Genomic DNA, 22,642 nt, shown 5'->3' with positions numbered 1-22,642 from the left:
TCCTGCGGGCGGGCGGGGTGAGGGAGCGAACAACGGGGCGCTCCTCCGCCATGCGTCGCTTATCTGAGCCGGGCAGATTACAGCCGATGACACGGGGGTTGGGGCGGGTAGCGCCAAGAGGATTGGGGGAGCTAAGCGGACTAGTCCCCAGAACGGCAGACCGGTCCCACCGCGGATTAGCACTTTCCTCACAAGATAGCGGGATCGCCGTCTTATGTCGGCGCCCCTTTCATCTCCGCCGACCGCGGAGAGACGCGCCTCCTCCTTGACGTTCGCCTTGTTTGTCCGAAGCTCAACCTGCTGCCGGATGCGGGCCTGGTCTACCGGGATTTTTCTACGTGTCTACAAACACCTCAAGTGCGATCGTCATAATCGTTCCCCGGTTCAAACAAAACTTCTTTTTTAGTACATTCGTGACGTTGGAGACGCCGGTAGAGCAAAAAACGGGCTCCATTTCAAATTCATGTGCACGGGATTAGCATGTGATTATCATCCTCTGGAAATATTCAAACTCCAAATATTGAGTTAGTGCCATAGGGCAGAAAAATTTTCGTCACATAGTGGAGAAAGAATGGGACCGATTGAGACCAAAAAATTTTATGAAAACCTTTGAATGAAACGCTTATAAAAAAAAATATTTGAACATTGAAAGGGTTACTTCATTCATATGTTTTTTTTAAACTCTGACATTAAAATAATCCGAATTGTTGTGAGTTTTGTTCTAGTCATTTGAGACTAGCATAAGGACGTTTACATGCATGTGACTAAAAAGCTTAAATGTCGGACGCATTTTTTGTCCTATATGGAACGTCCATTTTTGCTCTACAAAGCAATTAAAAAGAGCCACTGTTAAAACGTCCGCGAAATTAAAAAAAAAAAAAACTCTTTTCGGAATATATATATATATATATATATATATATATATATATACAAAATGTCTTTTCATAGTTTGCTGACACTTTGGCGCTTGAGGAAGAAGCGGCGAAAGTCGTCATCAGAAGGAAAAGAAAAAGTGTTTACCTTAAAACACTTGCAAGTATCAAAGCTGTAGGAACTGTTCAAGAAAAAACTTGTCTGAAATTATCCAACATTCGCCTGTGGCTAATGCCAGCGATCATTAAAACCGGCAAGTTCAGAGCCACTGTGCACTGTGCCAAGAATATTCGTGGGAAAAAAAAAATGCTAACGCCGCCGATGGCATGACATTAGCAAATGTTACTACGCTATCCTTCATGTATATATAGAAAAATATTTATTCTTTTCATATTCAAGACGAATATTACTGCAGTACACATATTCACTTGAATCTTAGATTAGTAAACCCTATACCTGCACACTTACTGTACTGTTATCCCTTCCCTTCCCAGCCCTTTGGCTGTAGTCTCACGGAGAGCCGCGGTTATATTAGCGCTGCCCGGAAGTCTAATTAAAGCGAAGCCTGTTGCTGAGCAAACATGCTAACAATCAGTTTACACTTGAAATTCCGATCTATTACAAAAGAAACCTGGGCAAGAGATTTCCAACTCTCCGCTGCAGCGCTGCACTCTCCTGGTCTCCCTTCGCAGCTACCTAACAAGCGCGCGTGAGTTTCACAAGGTAGACGGGCACTCCTACAAGACACGTGATAGTAGCTATGCATACTGCAGTAGTTTGACGTCTGAGGACCCTTTGGAATTTTATACGATGTCATTAGGGACACAATTTTCCAGCAGGGGGTATTAGGCGGAAAAAAAATATTCCAGGAGGAAAATGTTGGCAAGAGGCACCCCGGCGGCCTCAGAGCGCGCTCTAAACATCCGTTCCCTAAAATCCCCACTTCAGCCAAAACAAACAAGCGCGCAAAAGCAGACGTTAAGGCAATTAGGATTTTCAAATCTGGGCTAGGGGACTCAAAGGTGAGCGGGCAGCCGTTGCCATCTGGGCCTCCCGGGATTTGGGAAGCCCTCCCGGCTTTTCCGCAAGATTAAGGGCTGGCACCGCCGCTGCCGCCCTGCCCGACCTACGCGACCCAAACAGCACAAACGTTGCCGTGGAAATAAAACGCTTTTCGTTTTAGTGGGGATTTTTATGTATACATACAGTATATACATTATGTCCATCCTTTCTTCTACAATCCTTTTTTCCTTCCTTCTGTACTTTCCTTCCTTCCTTCTACCCATCCTTCTATCATTCCTGCCTTCATTCGTCCTCCTTTACTTCTGTACGTCGTCCTTTCTTTTACTCAGACCTCCTCCCGTACTTTTCGTCCTTTCTTCTATCCATCCATGAATCCATCTTTCCTCTTTCCTTCTATTCATCCGTACTTTCTTCTGGACTTCCTTCTTTCCTGTACCATCCTCTCTACCTCCTCCTTTTATTCATTCTTCCTTTCTTCTGTACCTTCTGACCTTCCTTTCCTCTACCCATCCTTCCTTCTTCCATTCTTCCTTTCTTACTTCTATTCATCCTTCCTTCTGTACGTCTTCCTTTCTTCTACCAGCCATTCTTCTGTACTTCTTTCTTTCCTTCTATCCATCCTTCCTTCATCCATACATTCTCCATTCTTCCTTTCTTACTTCTATTCATCTTCCTTCTGTACGTCTTCCTTTCTTCTACCAGCCATTCTTCTGTACTTCTTTCCTTCCTTCGATCCATCCTTCCTTCATCCATACATTCTCCCTCCGTCCTTTCTTCTTTCCTACTATTCATCTTTATCTTTTTCTGTACTTCCTTCTTTCCTTCTTTTTTCTACGCATCCTTCTTTCCTTTCTGCCTTCATTCTTTCTTCTTCTGTTCATCCTTTCTTCTGTACTTCTTTCCTTCCTTCCTTTTTCTACCCATCCTTCTTTCCATTCTGTCTTGATTCTTTCTTCTGTCCATTCTTTCTTCCTTCCTCCCTCCCGCTCTCCTATTCATCCTCCCTTTCTTCTTTACTTCCTTCTTTCCTTCCTTCTATCATGCTTTTGTCCTTCCATCTATCCATCCTTCCTACATCCATAAATGTTGCCTCCCTCCTTTCTTTTTTCCTTTTATTCATCTGGTTTCTTCTACACTTCCTTTTTCCTTCCTATTTTCAACCCATCCTTTTTTCCTTTCTGCCTTCATTCTTCCTTCTTCTGTTCATCCTTTCTTCTGTACTTCTGTCCTTCCTTCCTTCCTTCCTTCCTCCCTCCTTCCCGTTCCCCTATTCATCATCCCTCTCTTCTCTACTTCCTTCTTTCCTTCCTTCCCTCTATCATCCATTTGTCCTTCTATCTATCCATCCTTCCTTCATACATAAATTTTCCCTCCCTCCTTTCTTTTTTCCTTTTATTCATGTTTGGTTTCTTCTGCATTTCCTTTTTCCTTCCTATTTTCAACCCATTCTTCTTTCCTTTCTGCCTTCATTCTTCCTTCTTCTGTTCATCCTTTCTTCTGTACTTCTTTCCTTCCTTCCTTTTTTTACCCATCCTCCATTCTGTCATGGTTCATTCTTCTGTCCATCCTTTCTTCCTTCCCCCCTCCCGCTCTCCTATTCATCCTCCCTTTCCCCTCTTCCTCCTTCTTTCCTTCCTTCTATCATCCTTCTGTCCTTCCATCCATACATCCTTCTTCCCTCCCTCCTATTCATCCCTCCTTCCATCTGTACTTCTCTTTTCTTTTATTATGAGTTTTTCATTTTTACACTATATATGGCTTTCAATTTACAGTATTTTTTGTTTTATACTATATATATATATATACATATATATATATATATATATGTATGTGTGTGTGTGTGTGTGTGTGTGTATGTTGGGGTTTAAAAAATGATTGAAGGCTAACCTCAGTGATTGATTCCCACGTGAGTTTCGGTATCGTCTTTCAAGCGCGTGTTTTCAAGCTGCCAATGTATGAAGTCCAGCTGTTTGTCAAAAGGCCCCCGTTGTCCGTTAAGTGATTTATTTATTTATTTTCTCCCCGCGCACTCAAGCATCCGAGTGCATATAAAATGTGGACGTAGCCTTTTTTAGAATACCTGGACGTTTGACAAACATAAATCATTGCAAATCTTTTTCCATGGTTACTGCTTGAGTACAAGTTGTACAAGCGTGCGCACCGTCTTCTAAATACGGCCAGGCCGCTTTGAGAAGACGATGTGGGAAACACACACCTGCCGCCGTCCAAAGTGCCTCTGATTAACACGGCATAAAATTCACTTGTTCTACTTGACATTTTGCGCCGCTTGCCAGTAGAAGCGTGAAGGTTTCTTGCTCCCGCTGACTGCTATTTAAAACGGCTCGTATTTAACCGCTTCCAGCTGAGATATAAACAGCCTGAATAATAACAAGAGGCATGGTGTTCTTTCTTTGAATTAAATGTGCTGTTATGATTAGCCTTCATGTTTTTTGTTAAACTTGTAAATCAATTTGAAAAATAAAAGCTTATTAAAGCTTCACATCTTCTTTTTTTTTTTGCGCCCAAGCCCGAGTCACTTGATAGATTAAAATAAAGTTGATATCAAAGTTGTATTTTTTTTTTTTAATACAAAACTTGCTTTTATTGTTCTTTTTGTTTTGGGAATATCTACTTACTTTGGATTATATTTGTATATTCTATATAATATTTTGTCTTTATATTTGCTTTGTAGCTGGAAAAATATATCTTAAAAGAAAGCGATTCCAACGGCCTCTGAAAGGATTTTTTAAAATTTTATTTTAAATACAGTATGTAGATCCAGTATATATACTGTACTCTAGTAAATATCTGCTACAAGCTTCCTAGAGAATAGTTATATATATATAATAAGTGACATTTATTTTATTTACATTTATTTTTATCATTCTTACTATTTTTTAAAAAAAATTAAGTAATATATATATATATATATATATATATATATATATATATATATATATATATATATATATATATATATATATATAAAACATTTTTATATTTTTTATTTTTATTATTATTTTTACTATTTTTTAAAATATTTTTTAAGTAATACATATATATATATGTATATATATATATAAATATATTTATTCGTGATCACGTAATCGTAATCCGGAAATTAGAGTATTTAAAAAAACAGGAAAGGTAATAAAAAGAAATCAGCAAAGTAAAAAAAAAAAAAAAAAAAACCTTTTTAAAGCCACGGCTGCGGGACGAGCCGGCGTTACCTGTGTCGATGATTCCGGGATTGGAGTGAAACCATGTGGGCAACACCAGACCGCTGAACGTGGAGAATCCGAGGATGAGCAGGTTACGAGACGAGTTGAGGTCCACATACTGAAGACATCAAAAGAGAGAAACGACGCTATAGTATTTTTATTGACAGATGCAAACTATTATATTGCGTTTTAATTTGCTGGGGCTGAAATAAATTCTACGCCGTGCGGTGCGCTGTCCATGGAATGTTTGCAGTACTGCCTTGATTTACAGTATGTTCATGAGACATAAATGCCGCTTGGCCATGTTTGCTTTGAACTGAATCTGCCGACTTTGGCACCGCTCTCGCTTTATGTACAATTAGCCTTTCTTGATGTTCTGTGCGCCCCCCCACTAGTTTGTCAAGTGACCAAATGTGGAAAACAAATTAACGTCAGATACTGTGAAACGTACACATTTTAAGATTCCAAAAATAAATAACTATTCAAATCTTAACATTTCTGGAGCGTTTTTACCGGCCGCCTTCTTTGAAAGAACGCCGACACGTGTCAGGAAAAAACTCTTGGAATTTTTAAGATTTTAAAGCTATTTATTTTTGCAAATTTTAAAATTTCCACGTTTCATACTGTCGGAGAAAAAGAAAACAATGTTTGATGAGAACAGGTGGATTTTGCTGCTTGTTTCATACACTAAGGATAATATTAACAAATTTTTTTCTCATGATTTGAGGCCTGTGGCTTATATTCTTGTGCTGCTCATCTGCAATTTTTTTTTCCCGTTTTATTGCCATGATAGGAAAAATTGAGACGTGCCCCTAAAATTGTGCCGTTCACGAGAAAAAAATATGACTTCAACAAAACAAAGAGTGACTATTCTTGGAATATTACCGTGCATTTTTTTTCCAAGACAAACGAGACATTTTCTATACTCAAAATGGGTCCAAGGATTGACCCTTGAGGGGCTCCATATCTCATGGCCAGAGCCCGACATAATTTCTGTCGCTTGAGACGCGCCCATAAAATTTTGACGTTCAAAAGAGAAAAATACGTTTTTTCCCCAGATGAACAAGACATTTTCTTTCCCAAATATAAAATTAGTGTTTGTTTTTTTTGCATGTGTTTTTCTTTTTTCTCCCTCGTTGTGGCCTTCATACCCGCTCGTTGTGCTGTGCATTTCTGTGTTTTCGATTTGTTCTTCAAGCGTTTCTCGCCGCCTGCTTCCAACCGTCGTCTTTTCATCTTTTTTCGACCTTTCAACGCCATCGCGTCAAGCTCGCCATTGGGCGAGACGCCCCGGGCCCGGCTATAGGCCGCGTGCGCGCGGGCAACGTGGGAAATATTTCTTGAATCCGCTGTTTGTTTTTCCGGCTAGAACTCCTCACCGAGCCGCTTCCCCGCTGCTAAGAATTCTGGGAACCGGGACCCGAATGGCGAATACTGCTGTGAGGGAAGAAAACATCCAATTGATTGAGTACATACTCTTTAAGTCACTTGTCTCGCTTTCATGAGCTTGTTTTTCTTTGCTTTTCTTTTTTCTTTTTTTTTTTCCCGCTCCAAATAATTTCCACATGATGCGGGGAGGGTGCGGTATTTATTGCTTACTGTTGAATGCCTGCAAATAATTTCTTCCCAAATGCCTGCGAATAATTTCTTCCCCTTGAAGTGATAAAATGCAAAGGGGATTGTTGACGCCAGGTCTGTGAAAAGGCACGTGCGTGTTTGTCTTTCCAGTTCAAGCGCTATAGGAAGGTCATTTGATGTGACGGTAGGACGTGGCCCCCCTCCCCCACCCCCCAAAAATAACAAAGCGTGGCCTGCTTGCCATCTGTATTCGGAGAAACTGATGAGATAAGACTCCTCATATGCTTAATTCTCAAACAAAATGCATTCGATCTGAAAAACGTTGCTCGTTGCGTCAAACATTTCTGGAAAATTGGATTACGGGCTGCTTTATTTATAGAGCGCCTTGAGAATAGGACTTTTAAATACTGAAGAATTCAAGACGTTTGGAAACGCGGTAGAGGAATAAAAGTAGCTTGTAGACTAACGCAGAGTTGAATCAACAATTAGTAATTTGTTGACGGCATAGTCTGCTTATTTCGCCTTTTTCAGCTGTAAAATAGTTAATTTGAGGGCTAAATTGCAGAGGTGGGCAGTTCACCCATGAAAAAAACATTTAAAAAATGACAGACTAAGACTGACTGACGAAACAGTAGATTTCATCCCGCTTTTTAATCCGTTGTTGTGATAGATAGATAGATAGATAGATAGATAGATAGATAGATAGATAGATAGATAGATAGATAGATAGATAGATAGATAGATAGATAGATAGATAGATAGATAGATAGATAGATAGATAGATAGATAGATAGATAGATAAAAAGTTAGGTAGCTAGCATAGATAGATAGATAAAAAGTTAGGTAGCTAGCATAGATAGATAGATAAAAAGTTAGCTAGCTAGCATAGATAGATAGATAAAAACTTAGCTAGCTATCATAGATAGATAGATAGATAGATAGATAGATAGATAGATAGATAGATAGATAGATAGATAGATAGATAGATAGATAGATAGATAGATAGATAAAACGTTAGCTAGCTAGCATAGATAGATAGATAAAACGTTAGCTAGCTAGCATAGAAAGATAAAAAGACAGCTAGCATAGATAGATAGATAGATAGATAGATAGATAGATAGATAGATAGATAGATAGATAGATAGATAGATAGATAGATAGATAGATAGATAGATAGATAGATAGATAGATAGATAGATAGAGAGCCAGCTAGCTAGCATTAATATAGAGAGTTAGCTAAAAAGATAGCCGGCTAGCTAGCATTAATAGATAGAGCTAGATAACAAGATAACTAGCTAGCTAGCTGATAGAGACAGACAAACAGACAGATACAGACAGACAGACAGACAGACAGACAGACAGACAGACAGACAGACAGACAGATAGATAGATAGATAGATAGATAGATAGATAGATAGATAGATAGATAGATAGATAGATAGATAGATAGATAGATAGATAGATAGATAGATTGATTGATTGATTGATTGATTGATTGATCTATAGAGGGAAAAAACGATGCCCCAAACTGAGGGCATGGTTTAAGTCTGGGAAAAAAATCAACAAAAAGACACTACAACATATCTCGCACAACATGTAGCTGTCTGGGGAAAGGGTTTTGGGAGAAGGAGCGGCATAACATAGCCCAACCCGTCACCACCCGCGACATCCGACAGCATTGCGTGCCACGCTCCTGTAAGGTCTTTTGTTTTGTGCTTGCTTAGTATTTTTGTTTGTGTGGTTTAAGGGCCACCGTACAAAAACGATGCAGCGTGAAAATCAAGGAAAACAAAATCTTGAAAAGAATGCATGCGTTTTACGATATTTCGGGGCGTGTCTCAGTACCTGCAGGTTGGATATCCCCACGGCGGCGATCATTCCAAACATAATCAGAAACATGCCCCCGATAACCGGATCCGGGATGGTAATAAAGACGGCTCCGAACTTCCCAAAGATTCCCAGGACAATCATAAGGATTCCAGTTGTCTGGAGCACCAGTCTGCTGCCAACCTAGGGTGCGTGGGGGGAGGGGGGGGGGGGGGGGGTAGTACAAAGCCTTCAGAGAGTTTCCACCGCGTTGGTCTTGGCCGGCGGGTTGCCGACTTGGATTCACGAAGCAGACATGTCAAGTGCATCAAATGTACATCAACATGTTAATTTATTTACATTTCATGGTGGACTCTCGGGTATTTGCGCTCTGTCCAAAATCAATAGCGTTGATGGCCCGTCTCCAAGTTTGAAGACCAAAAAAAAAAAGGAAATAATGACTGAAGCTTGGAACGTAGCAATCCTGGACTACAAGTCAGGATTTCAGCATATGCGCTGGATGTTTGCGTGACATCTCGAAATTAGCGTTTTCGTATTTCACCCTGACCCAACTCCAACTTGTAACGCAGCACTGCTCAAAGGGATTTTTCAACACCGTTTAAATTGAACTGAGTGCCTTTTAATGCTGTCACAAGAACTGTATATTTTTTCTTTTCAAATCAAGAGCAAATTAATTGGAAGATCCATTAAATTGTTGCTGCGCGTCAACCCACATCGAGTGGTCCCTGCAATTTTACCAGGGTTTCTGTGGATATCAGAAAATCTATTTTAATGCCATGACAGGAACAGTAGATTTTTTTTCCCTCAAATTAAGAGTAAATTAATTGCAAAATTTATTGATAGTGACTCCTTTGCAAAATGCTGTATGCCGTCATTTTAAGTTTTATGCAGATGGGCATTTGCATTAGTAGGGATTTCTGATACCGGATATTTTTCAAACCGATACCAGAATGAATACCCAATGATAGAGTAGTCACTGATACCAATACCAAAATATCCGTCAAGGCTCGAAACAAGTGCTTTAAAGTAACATTGAAAAGGGTGTGTGTGAGATTTTAATTGGATTCCTGAGGTACTGTTCTCTTCTCAAATTAACAGCAAATTAATTGAAACATGAGGCAACAGATTTCTCCCTAAAAGCCTAAAAACGAAAACTCAACTATTGAACAATCACTGATACCAAAACCAAGTTCTGATACCACTAGTACTTTTGATATTCGTCTCATTTGAAATCTCTAGGCTGTTCGATATATTATTTTTTTCCAGAGCGATACCAATAATCAATTATTGATTGGTATCCTCATTGATACCAATACCAAGTACCACAAGTATTTTTGATATTTAAATACTGCTACTCATTTGAAATTTCTGTGATTGTGAAAGTGGTCCAAGAGAGCGGACGATACTCGTATGTCTAGACAACGGCAGGTATCGCCCCGGTATCCACAAATTGGATTTAATGCTGCCATGACAGAAACACGAGTGTTTTCAAAGTAAAAGCAAATTAATTGGAATATCACGCAACCAATGGGAAAATTTGAGTTTGGTTAGTCCTTCGCAAAATGTTGTATGTCACTCTGACACGTGAATCCGTATCAAATTTATAATTAGTAGATCGGTATGGTCATTGATACCAATAGTGCTGATATCACTATATGGAAGGCCTGTCTTGCAACTGTTGTGTTTTAAGAGCAAGCCAAGATGTTTGTGACCTGCAGTAAATTACAACCGCAGCCATAAATGACGCCAATTTGCATTTTATGAGGTTTTAGGTTTTAACAGATGCCCCATCAAGCGTTAATGAGCAGCCAAAAAATACATAAAAAATCACCTCATGTTCCACGCAAAGGGTCCGTATGAGGACATGAAAGCACGCTATGTCCTAAAAGCTTTATTTTTATTTTTTAACGGGTCTTGAAATTAAGCAGGTATTTTTCATCAGGCAACACTAAAGACGACAGTGTCGCTCCTTGGATTGTATTGACAAGTATCAGTGAACCTGAGAAAAAAAAAGCATATTTGAAGTGTTTGATGACTTTTGAAAGTTCCGCTCCAAACGACGGAGGCGTTGACAGAAGATCGGTAAAGCGCTGGGGTGAAACGCGCCTCATGTTGCCCCTCTCCACTTTCTCCTCGGAGAAACATTCCCCGGCAAAGGCGTTAAGTGGCGCCTCAATCCAACGCAAAGTGATGACGGACGCCTCAAGGTCACGTCGCACTACCGCCGCTCAGATTCCTTTCCTTTTTTTACTTTTTTGTTTTTGTTTTAACTGTATGTCTAAAGGAAAGTCGAAAAATGTAAAAAGTACTACAGTTATTAATTACACTATGTAGTTGAGTAAGAAAGTAATTGATTACTTTAGGTACTAAAGTACTGAAGTAATCAATTACTTTTAGGTTAGTTTTATTTATTTATTTTGGTGCTTAAATGCCCAATGTTATCAATTAATTAAAATGCTAAAGTATTAATCCATTACTTTTATTTTTTGGTAATCAATTACTTTAGTACTAAATTACCTCAAATAAATACTTAAAGTAAACTACTCAGAAGCTAAATGATGACTAAAGCACTGAAGTAGTTGATTACTTTTGGGTTAGTAATTTTGTTAATTAAATGTCAAAGTAATCAATTTCTTTAAATGTAGTACTAAGTACTAATCCATTACTTTAGTACTTAATTACCTAAGGCAAGAACATAAAGTATTCATTTATTGTTACTTCAGTTGGTCAGTGATCATTTTAGGTCCGGAAGTACTGAAGTAAATGAATACTTCAGGGACTCAAGTACAAGACTAATTACTTCCAGTACTAAAGTATTCATTGATTACTTCTGTACTTAATTGCCTAAAGTAATTATTACTTACCGTACCTATTTACGATATTTACGTACCTAATTATCTATAGCAAGTACATGAATGAGTTATTAAAGTAATCAATTACTTGTGTGATTAAGTACTGAAGTAGTTGATTACTTTTGGGTTAGTAATTTTGTTAATTAAATGTCAAAGTAATCAATTTCCTTAAATGAAGTACTAAGTACTAATCCATTACTTAGTACTTAATTACCTAAGGCAAGAACATAAAGTATTCAATTATTGTTACTTCAGTTGGTCAGTGATCATTTTTTGGTCCGAAAGTACTGAAGTAATTGAATACTTTAGGGACTCAAGTACAAGACTAAATACTTCCAGTACTAAAGTATTCATTGATTACTTCTGTACTTAATTGCCTAAAGTAATTATTATTTACGTACCTATTTACGATATTTACGTACCTAATTATCTGTAGCAAGTACATGAATGAGTTTTTAAAGTAATCAATTACTTGTGTGATTAAGTACCAAGGTAACAGATTACTTCAGGTAATCAAGTACTAAAATTATTATTTTAAACACAAACGTACTAAAGTAATTGATTAGTTTAGGGAATAAAGTAATGGATAACTACTTTCAGTACTGAAGTATTAATCGATTAGTACTTGATTGCCTAAGGTCATTGATTACTTTCGTACTTCATGAGCTAAATCAAGTAAATAGTCGATTAATTATTCGGTAAATGTTTCTTCTTTTTTGGTTTTCTGCCAAGCGTTTGACCTTTTTGATTTCGGCCAAACATTTTCATCTGGGTGCGTTCAAATTTGGAATCGGAATCGATTTGGGCTTTTAAAGTTGACTTGGGAACCGGTGTTGAACTTTCAAACGCGGGTCGGAGTTTGAAAGTTTGAGTCTCAAGTCCGGATTTGGGGCTCGTGAGCGCACCTGCGTCGACCTCACTTAAGGGCCCGTCTCAAATGTCACGCCGGCACAATCTGATTTTGCACGGACGCCTAGCGGCCAACGCTGACAAGTCGACGATTGAGGGCGCGTCTTGCAACTTTACCGTCCTCCTCGATTTAAAAAAAAACCCAGAACGACCCCGTGCGTCCGTCTCAACAATGCGCCTGAGCGATTGACACTAAAAAGCTTTGCTAGGAACTTTTGTAGGAGGAGAAATCGGAGAGGAGCGACAGCGTTCTAAGGTTGAAATGTTCAATGAATCCAACTCACGCGATGATGAATTGCCTCTGCGCTGATTTTTAAGGGTTAGAACTGTCAAAAGGAATCAATCAACGCTTCAATCAATTATTAAATGAATTGACAACTAATTTAATAATCCAGTAATGGTCTCAACTTCAAATTGTCAAATTTCAAACGGTCATCGGTCATTATCCTCTGATTTATTCGGGCTTTTGTGAAAACAGACAATTATCTTTTTAGTTGAATCATAATACGATATTTGCAGACATCGGCTTTTTTAGGGGGGTAAATGTTACAAAATAAACACCAGTCGTTGGTTGATAAACGGTAATTGAGAAAAATGATTGAAATACACTTTTTTCCTCAAAAATAAAATGCCAGACGATTATTCAATTTATCAGTGGACTAATTGATAGTGTAATCAATTATATTAAAAAATTTATATATATATATATATATATATATATATATATATATATATATATATATATATATATATATATCAATGCATTGGATATTCTGTGTTTATTTTTTAATTGATTTACAGATTTATGATATTTTTACTCCCGTTTGAGAACGGCTAATGTAACTCATATATATATATATATATATATATATATATATATATATATATATATATATATATATATATATATATATATATATTAGGGTGGGTGTCAAACTGGTCATCCTGGATAGTTCCGATTTTATATAATAATTAATAATAATGAATAATTTCTGTGAAAAATCTTCAGACAAGGACAATGTGTACATTTTAAATACATGTAACTTTTGTCCTACTTGCTTTATTTATATTATTGCTTTTATTTTTACTTGTATAATCAATATATATATATATATATATATATATATATATATATATATATAAAAATGGGCATGGTTGGAGCGTACCTTGGTGATGCCAAGCGCGGCGATGTTCTGGCTGTAAGAGGTGGTCCCGTTGCCCGTGCCCCACAGGCCGGCCAGTATGCAGCCGATTCCCTCGACGCCGATGCCGCGGTTGACGGCGTGGGTCGGCGGCGGCGGCGCCCCGGACAGCCGGGCGCAAGCGTAGTAGTCGCCGATGGACTCCATGGTGGACGCCAAAACGCCCGCCATCATGCCCAGTACCGATGACACGCTGACGGTGGGCAAGCCCCACTGACCTGCCGACAGAACGCGATTTACCGTAATTCCCCGACAGAGACAATATTTTTCCGAAAGGGCGTTTCGTAACCGGAATTTTTCGTAACTAGAGAAACTCGTAGGAGGAGCTTCAACCGTACATTAATGAAGATGTTTTGGCTTCAACTATATCATAAGATTTGAGAAACAATTGGAATAATTTTGGAGACAATCTTTTTCGTAAGCAGAATTTTTCGTAACGAGAGACGTTCGTAAGTAGAGGTATCCCTGTTTTAGCTTTGACTATATCGTCAAATTCGAGAGTATTTAATTTAATGAGCAATCGGATTGACTTTTCTTTCGTAACTAGAGACAATATTTTTCGTAACTCTTTCGTAACGAAAGACCACTGCGTATGAATTGAGCCGTTTTACCTCCGACTATATCATAAAATTTGCTCGTAATTTGATCAACGACGACTGAGGTTTAATTTCGTGCCGATATTTTTACTCTAATGTAAGTCATCCTAGCGAATGGTGTGCAGCGTTTCCCAGAGTTCTCGCACGTTGTTTGGGGCTGAATGAGTTCCTGATGTGTGACCTTGCGGACGGGTTCTGGATTCCGTCAAGCGCTCGTCCCGTCACTCGCCAGGTTGGAGCGCTTTCGTGTTTGCGGCCATGATGTCAGGGCGTAGTGAGGATCCATCAAATGTTACCTCACCCAACAACATAGCGGGTCGTGAATATTTAACTCATTCAATCCCAAAGACATAGTTTTACGTTTTGTTTCAGACCCTCACTCCCGGGTACTTATGTATGTTTTTTCTTTTTTTTTCCCCAGTATTTTGCTCCCAAAAATGTTTTTTGTTTGTTTTTTTTGGCATCAATACCAGTTATTTATTTAAAACATTTTTTTTTTCATTTTTCGCTTCAACTTCCCGGACGCGCTCCATCCATTCCGATCGTGGCGAGCTTTCCGTTTGGCCGCGTATGCCGCAGTCGAAGTCTTATTTATGTCCCGCTACACGTCAAAGTACACACGTGTGTCTTTAATGGAGACATAATGTGCATTTTTTCCACCTAAAAGAAGTTCAAAGCGTTTCCAGGTGTCGTCATAAAATGCCTCCGACATTCTTAGCTGAAAATCCACCGGGAAAAAAATGACAGAACAGACGACCTTCTGTGTGATCCTTCCTTACGTCCATCCTTCCTTCCCCATCCCTCTATCCTTCCTTCCGTTCTCCCGTTCGTGCGTCCTTCCTTCCAATGTTTATCCTTCCTTCCTTCGACACATTCTTTCCTGCAACCATCCTTCCTTTCTCCCATCCATGCAACCTTCCTTCCTGCCTTCGTTCTTACTTTCTTCCTCCATCCCTCTATCATACCTTCCTTTATTCCATTCATCCTTTCCTCTTTTCTCCCATCCATACATCCTTTCTTCCTTCCTTCCTTCCTTCCTTCCTTCCTTCCTTCCTTCTTTTCATACATCCTTCCACACATCAGGCATCCTTCCTTCCTTTCTTCCATTCATCCTTCTTCCGTCCTTCCTTTCTCCCATCCGTACATCTTTCCTTCCAACATTTCCTTCCTTCCTTCCTTCCTTCCTTGCTTTCTTCCTTCCTTCTTTCCTTCCTTCCATACATCCATACACCCTTCATCTTACCTTCCTTCCTTCCTTCCTTCTTCCCTTCCTTCCTTCCTTCCTTCCTTCCTTCCTTCCTTCCTTCCTTCCTTCCTTCCTTCCTTCCTTCCTTCCTTCCTTCCTTCCTTACTTACTAACTTACATCCTTCCAACTTTCCTTCTTTCCATCAGACATCCCTCCAACCTTCATTGTTCCTTCCTTCCTTCCATATATCCTTCCATACATCCAGGCGTCCTTCCTTCCCTTCCCCCATCCCTCTACCCTTCCTTTCTTCCATTCATCCTTCTTCCTGTCCTTACTTTCTCCCATCTGTACATCCTTCCTTCCAACATTTCTTTCCTTCCTTCCTTGCTTTCTTCCTTCCTTCTTTCCTTCCTTCCATACATACATGCACCCTTCCTTTCTTCCTTTCCTTCCTTCCTTCCTTCCTTCCTTCCTTCCTTCCTTCCTTCCTTCCTTCCTTCTTTCCTTCCTTCCTTCCTTCCTTCCTTCCTTCCTTCCTTCCTTCCTTCCTTACTTACTTACTTACATCCTTCCTTCCAACTTTCCTTCCTTCCATCAGGCTGCAACCTTCATTGTTCCTTCCTTCAAACCTTACTCTTTTCTATTATACATCAACTGTCCTTCCTTCCCACCTTCATTCTTTATTCCTTCCATCCTTCCTTTTATCCTTTATTCCTTCCTTATATCATCCCTTCCTTCTTCTGTCTTTCCATCCTTATCTCCTTCCATCTCTTGTATTCATCCTTCTTTCTGTACTTGCTTCCTTTTTTCCTTCTACCCATCATCCCATTCATACATCTTTCCTTCCTTCATTCCTTCCATCTGTCCTGTCCTTTCTTCTTTCCTTCCATTCTTCTACCATCCTGCCTTCCTTCCTACCTTGCGTCCATAAATCCTTCCTGCCCTCCTTCATTCCTTTTCTTTCCGTGTCCCTTCTTTTTTCTTTTCCAACCTTCCTAGCTTCCTTCCGTCATTCCTTCCTTTTGTGCATCTTCCCACATTTTCTCTACCATCCTCCCTCGTGTCATTCTTCCTTCAGCTCCCCTTCCTCTTAATGTCTTCAATCCGTCCTTCATTCCTCGCTTTCTTCCATTGTTCTTGTCCTCTTTCTCTCCATCCTTCCTTCATTCTTTCCTTCATTTCCTCAAAGTTCCTCCCTTGCTTCTTTTCTTCCATTTTGAGGGGGACCATTCAGTGGATTTTGCCTCTCCTCATCAGGGTCCGATCCCTTTCCGAGACAAGTAGCAGAAAAGACTTCCAGCCCTCCTCAATCTATACATATGCTAGTCACTTTGCGTCGCTTGAAAATACTCTCTTGCCACCAATCGCTATCTTCCAATGAGCCGTGGTTTTGAAGGCATCTTCTGTTCCCTGCGCGTGTGTGTAGTCTGCTTCCGGAAACGGTAGGGGAACATGCAGAAAATGAGCAGTGAGGGCTGAGCGCATATTTGTCACAATCTAAACAAGTGATCTCCGACGGCGATGCTAACGCCCTCCCGGTGACACCCTAATGAGCGCCGGCTGTGCCGTATTTGTCATTCCAGCTGTCTTCATTCATCATTGAGAAGAAGAAGAGCTTCTGTGCAACAAGGTTTCTGGGTTCTCGCAAGGACACATCAGTCATTTTTAGAACCGCCTTGAGTTTTCTACACGCATTTGTGAGGGCATTGACTTGTTCAGACCTCTTTTTGAGTTTGATTTGAGTTAGGGTAGAGGTTAGGCTTAGGCAGAGGCTGCAACTTCCCTCATTGGTCCGATATGACGAGGGAACCGGTTCATTTTAATTCGTCTCGTAGTATTGTTACTGTACACAACACGTTGATGGCTTAGTAGTTTTGAAATCAGAAGTAAATAAGAAGTGTGATCATTTATTGTTGAAGTAACTGTAGCAAAACAAACCAAAATATATGGAAAATTCTTAACTTTGTTCATTATTATACACGGCAAGTAAAAATGTTGCAAAATGAGCCAAGGACTGTACGTCAAATAAGCGGAATATAATTGAATTCATAAGTTTGCATAGTTGTGGTCATGTTTGTGCCAATGATACATTTGGAATGGGGGTAAAAACAAACATAATGTACTCAGTGCAACGTTTCTCGGACAGAATGAAGCCCCCAAATACTTTGTTGTACAGTTAATGCCAATTCCAGGAACATCCAATCAACTCTTAACTTTCTTCACTGCAAATGGACCATTTATGTATTTTGTTTCTTTTGTGAGCTGATGAATCTGTTTGTATGGCTTGAGCAGCAGTAATTTCTTCCTACCCTTGAAAAACGCCATAACAATCTGAGATTTTGTTATTATGAATATCACATTATGTTTTGAAAAAAGGGGTTGATAAACTCTGGATTCTTTCTACGTTTTTTTGATTGATAGGGATTTCCCGGTAGGGAATGCTAGCTAATGCTGATGCTAAAATAGCATGCCTAAACAAACTCCACATTTTATTTCACCCAGTTATTGTTATCTGTACTTTGCGTCCTCTATGATAATAAAAACATTTATTAAGATTATTATTATATTATGTTGCGTAATAAGGGTGTAGGCTTGATAGGCTATAGCTTTTTTCTAAGATTGAAAGCAACCAATCAGGTTGTTTTTGGACTGAAGCTGGTCAAAAAAAAAAAGAATCGTACTTTAAGTGGTAACTAGCTAGCAATCAGCCAGCAGTGAAAACTAGCGCATGCTAATGATAAGACACGTTTAGTGTTGTCCCTACTTGGGTTCATTGAAAGACACCATAAAAAAAACAATTTCCATTGTTATTCAGACTGAAGCTTGTCAAAAAAAAAAAAAATCGTACTTAAAGTGGTAACTAGCTAGCAATCAGCCAGCAGTGAAAACTAGCGCGTGCTAATGATAAGATACGTTTAGTGTTGTCCCTACTTGGGTTTATTGAAAGACACCATAAAAATCTGAGCTTTTGTTATGATTATTATTACATTTTGTTCTGTAAAAAAGGCGTTGGCTTGATAAGCTCTAGCTTCTTGCTACGCCTTTTCAATTGGCTGCTTCTTTATGAGGGAAAAACAAAAAACTCTGAAGCCAGGCTAGCTAGCCAGCAATCAGCCAACAGCAAAATCTAGCTAATGCTAAAAATGCTAGAAAAAAATGCTAGAAAAATCAGAGCTTTCATTGTTGTGATTATTATAATTATCATCGACCGTTTGCGATCATTTCAAAGCCTTTGTGAGGGCTAGCGTGTGCTGAGCAGTTACATTCGAGTCTAAATTTGCAGCCGCCGCTAGTTTTACCCGCAGCCTTCATGGTAATGAATTCCCGACTCGCCATCGGCCCCGCGGCGACATATCGTGCGTAAAGTACGATAATTCTCAATCCATTGGCTATTTTGAAGAAGGCAACAAACATACATGTTATTAAGGCATCTGGGAGCGTTTTTATTTTGTGGGAAAAAAAAAATATCCATTGTGCCCCGGGATGCCATGTTCGAATGATCGTTTATTGTTTGCGTGTCTGCTTTTGCCGCATAATCGTCTTTTTATAAATGATTTCCAGTAACCTGTGGTGACCGTTGCACTTATGTCAGGGTATATATGTTTTTTTTACATGTATACACTCCAGGCACGCCTGTGAGACGCAGTCGTATAGGAAGACTGTCTCCCAGGGATGTTTGAAAAGAGCCTTTGAAAAATATCGGAGATAAAGCAGACGCAACGGCACAGGCGCTGCAAATCCATTCAAACGTTTCGGACTCGTTGAGCGTGGGAGTTACCCGCCTAATAGTACCCCCAAAGTACACTTTTTTTTTTCATTTATAGTATCTATTTTGTTTATTACAAGAGTTTTTTTTTTTTTTTGATGAAAAAAAATGAGTTATATAGATGCCGTTTTACCTTAATATATTTTCTTGGTCTTTGCCCTCGTTTTTGTTGTGGAATTTTTATTGTTGAATTAAACTATTATCTGCCCTGCCAATTATCTGCGCCGTTATTTGCAGAATGTTGGCCTTCGAAGAACAAAATAAAAATCTGATCGCCGACTACGGATTTATAACTAACTATATATTTGATATTTCTGAATCTTTCTGGCCTTTGGAACGTTTTGGAGAACTTGTTTTCTCAGCAATGTTGGGGTGGTGTTACCTGGGTAGGGAATGTGGAACCAGGGCGAGTTGGCCACAGCATCCAGGTTGATGTCGGTCCTGGCCGAGTAACCGTACTTGTCCGAATTGGACGGCAGCACGTCGAAGACGGTCAGCAGGAAGCACACCAGCCAGCCGCCGCACATTCCGAACAAGGCCTGACGTTTAGGCGGGAGAAAAATCTACATGAGGCAAACTGGGACGTTCGGTACGCTATCAGATTCCGGTGGAACGGTTCCAAAGAACAATCCCTTGAAATATGTTATTTGGACTTCCTGGATTTGGTCTGTTGCCATTATCGGGACGTGTTGCTGTGCGCTGGGGATTATACGGGGCAGATAACGCGACGGGATCAGGGTATGCTCAGGTTCAAGGAAGCCAACGTTGAAGGGTTTTCAAACCTTCAAAGCTGCTTTGATCCGACTTAAGGGCGCTCCGAATCAGCCATTTGTTTTCCTGATTCTGGAGATGGCGGATGTTATATTCATATTCAAAAGAATGGGTGCGTCCTATAACCCTTTATTATCACCCAACTTGAGCTGACTTTGAAAGGGTCATAACATCGTCAAATATAATAATTTTGTACTTTCAACCCCTCAACATTTTCAGTGGCATCAGCCCTATTCATACATGCTGTACGTATATTTACATATACGGTATATATTCCAAGACGTTTCGTTTTGTGAGGAAAAAAAACAGCGTTAATAGCTATTCAATGATAGAAGATAGAATGTTATGCATTGCACGAAAGAAAAAAGTTCCCCGCAGCAAACTAAAAGCTTCCCTGCAACATTTAGTTCTTGGATGGAAGCCCTTTGTCAGCTATGAGTCCCACGATGCATAGCAAGAACTTTGCATTATGGGAGTCCAGGCTAAGCCACTCAATGAAGTCATGCAAAAGGCTTGCAAAAGTCATAAGTTGTCCGCTAGCGCCATCCGGTGGTTTTGGAGTCTCAACACAAAACTTTCTACTGCACCCTGTTCACGAGTTGCCGTTGAAAGGATTCATGCAAAAATCGCGGGAAATGCACAATAAAACATCTTGTAAGTTGCCCCCCTCTTGTAATTTCCATGATTTGCTTTCGCGGGCCACATAAAAAGACGCGGAGGGCCAGATTTGGCCCCCCGGCCGTGAGTTTGACACCGGTGAGCCATTCTGGTCCACCGATCGACCTCAATCGACTCATTGAGCGCCCCGAGGCGTCTTCGCTCAATTGACAACGCTTGGCATAGAAGTGAAAATTGTAAAGAAACTTTTTGTCCTGACTTCCCTCGGTTCAAAACAGTCAAACGGTAACATACGCACAACTGGGCGTTAGCCGCTCTTTCAATGTTGCTTATAAACAAAAAAAAATCTCATTCCGTTCCGCCAGGACACCCTATATTGGTTGTGTGTTTAATATTAAAGCGCCCATTGAAAGATCAGCAGAAATTCTATTGACTGATTTATTTATTTTTTTATGTAATTTAACGCCGGGAGCGGGAGTGAGTCAGAGAGCTCTCGGGTGTCTTGAAGATGAAGATAACACTGGGGCGCTCAAGCGCTACGGCATTCCGCGGCTTGACATGCTTCGGGAGCGGGGCCAGCGTCGCAGGTGCGAGCCGGTGTTACTCAACAGCGATACAGAAAAAAAACACGGCGCTTTGTGCGGCAGAGGCCGGGGCAACCGAGTTCAAGCCCGGCGCCCGCTGACTCACCGAGAAGAGCTTGAAGAGAGGGTAGTGGAACACCTTCCACTTCTTGTTCTTGTAGGCGATGAGCGGCACGTCCACTTTGCTCAGGTACTGCGAGAAGAGCAGGATGAGGCACACCGTGCTGCGGATGCAAACAAAGACTCAGTAGGGACCCCGGCCCGTTTAAATGCCCCCGTTCCAAACGCGGACTTTAAAAACCCCTTTTGAAACCTAATAGGTAATAAAGCTCGTAGTTACCTTTCTTTAAGATTTTATACTTTAGTAAGGTACTATATGTATACATAAATAAGTCCTACTTAGTACCGCTATACTTAATCAATTATTTTGGGTAATAAGTACTTTGCTGACAGATCACTTTCGATCAGTGGTTCTTAACCTTTTTGGGGGCACCTAACCCTACCGGGGTCGCAATCTCGCAGTGGCCGAGACCGTGCTGACAATTATTACCGTGCTAACAATGCTGCGTTAGCTTAGCTCAGTAGGACCGGTAGGAAATCTCAGAGCAGGACTCTTTCAATGACTGTGCCATCTAACTGCAGACTAGATTGAGGAGTGGACCTCTGCGGCGGAGGCTCCACCGAACCCCTGAGACCGACTCACCGAACCACCTGGGGTTCCATCGAACCCAGGTTAAGAACCACTGCTTTAGGTAATTAAGTTCTAAAAAAAAAAATAATCTACGGAATTTCCATAGTTTGCAACATAATGCCACAAGGGTTAAAATAATAAGAACAATTTGAAAAACATCCATACGCCATCTTTCTGCGTAAGTATCTAATGGTACAACCTGCGGCTCGCATATTCATGACAAAAATAGATTTTCCGTTGGATCTTTGTTGTTGCGGCTTATGATCCGGTGCGCCTTATAGTCCGTAAAATACGGTATTCCGAATACCGTCTTCAGACCATTGGTGCCGCATTGAACATATTGGTCCGTAAAATACGGAAATCAGACCACTGCCGCATTGAACGTATTATAAAAAAAAATATTTTAAGACTTCGCTTCCCCCTTGAAGAATGTTGAAATATTTCCCCGGTAATAGTTTATTAAATTATGACCATTGCTTCCTGTGGGAAAAACAGTTTGAAACGGTGTTCCACACTCTCGGAGTTTTGATGTATGATGTCGGAATGAACGCATTGACAAGCGGGACATCTGCAGATGTTAAAGAGCAGCAGCGCGGCCATTCTCCAGCTCAGGTGGAAGCATATTCCTGGGAATGTCATGTAAAAAAAAACTTTACGTGTCTGAAAACAGACGCGAGACTCCCTCGTTGGCCGGGGGGACGACAGCTGGCCCGCCCTGAATTATGGGACTCGGTCATTCATTAAAGAAAGGGGCCGCCATGATTCAAAGCAACATTTTTCCCGCCGAAAGACAAGGAGTGCAAGAAAGTTAATGCCGAACATGTGTGCCGGGCACCGCACCGCCGGTTAGGAGACGGCAAAACAAGCCGATAACGCCGTCATCGCCGTCACGCGGCGCTTCCATTTCCAAATCGTATTTGTCGAATTATCTTCGGCGGCTTCGC

General features: G+C 40.3%; 1 protein-coding gene across 1 annotated transcript in view; it reads right to left on the bottom strand.

Moving 5' to 3' along the window:
* LOC148422910 (solute carrier family 23 member 2) overlaps nt 1-22,642 on the bottom strand; it is a 48,237-nt gene that overhangs the window by 3,754 nt on the left and 21,841 nt on the right. The window contains exons 6-10 of the mRNA XM_088416457.1: nt 21,114-21,231; nt 19,417-19,573; nt 13,450-13,703; nt 8,541-8,705; nt 5,127-5,235 (exon numbers count right to left, since the gene is read on the bottom strand). Coding sequence (XP_088272583.1) covers nt 5,127-5,235; nt 8,541-8,705; nt 13,450-13,703; nt 19,417-19,573; nt 21,114-21,231 — 803 coding nt within the window. The remainder of the gene's footprint in view (nt 1-5,126; nt 5,236-8,540; nt 8,706-13,449; nt 13,704-19,416; nt 19,574-21,113; nt 21,232-22,642) is intronic.

The sequence above is a fragment of the Hippichthys cyanospilos genome, chromosome 6, assembly GCF_059441005.1.
Source record: "Hippichthys cyanospilos isolate Australia breed blue-spotted pipefish chromosome 6, RoL_Hcya_1.0, whole genome shotgun sequence".
NCBI lineage: Eukaryota > Metazoa > Chordata > Actinopteri > Syngnathiformes > Syngnathidae > Hippichthys > Hippichthys cyanospilos.
The sequence above is the reverse complement of the archived record's forward strand: the minus strand, read 5'-3'. Positions and strand labels throughout refer to the sequence as shown.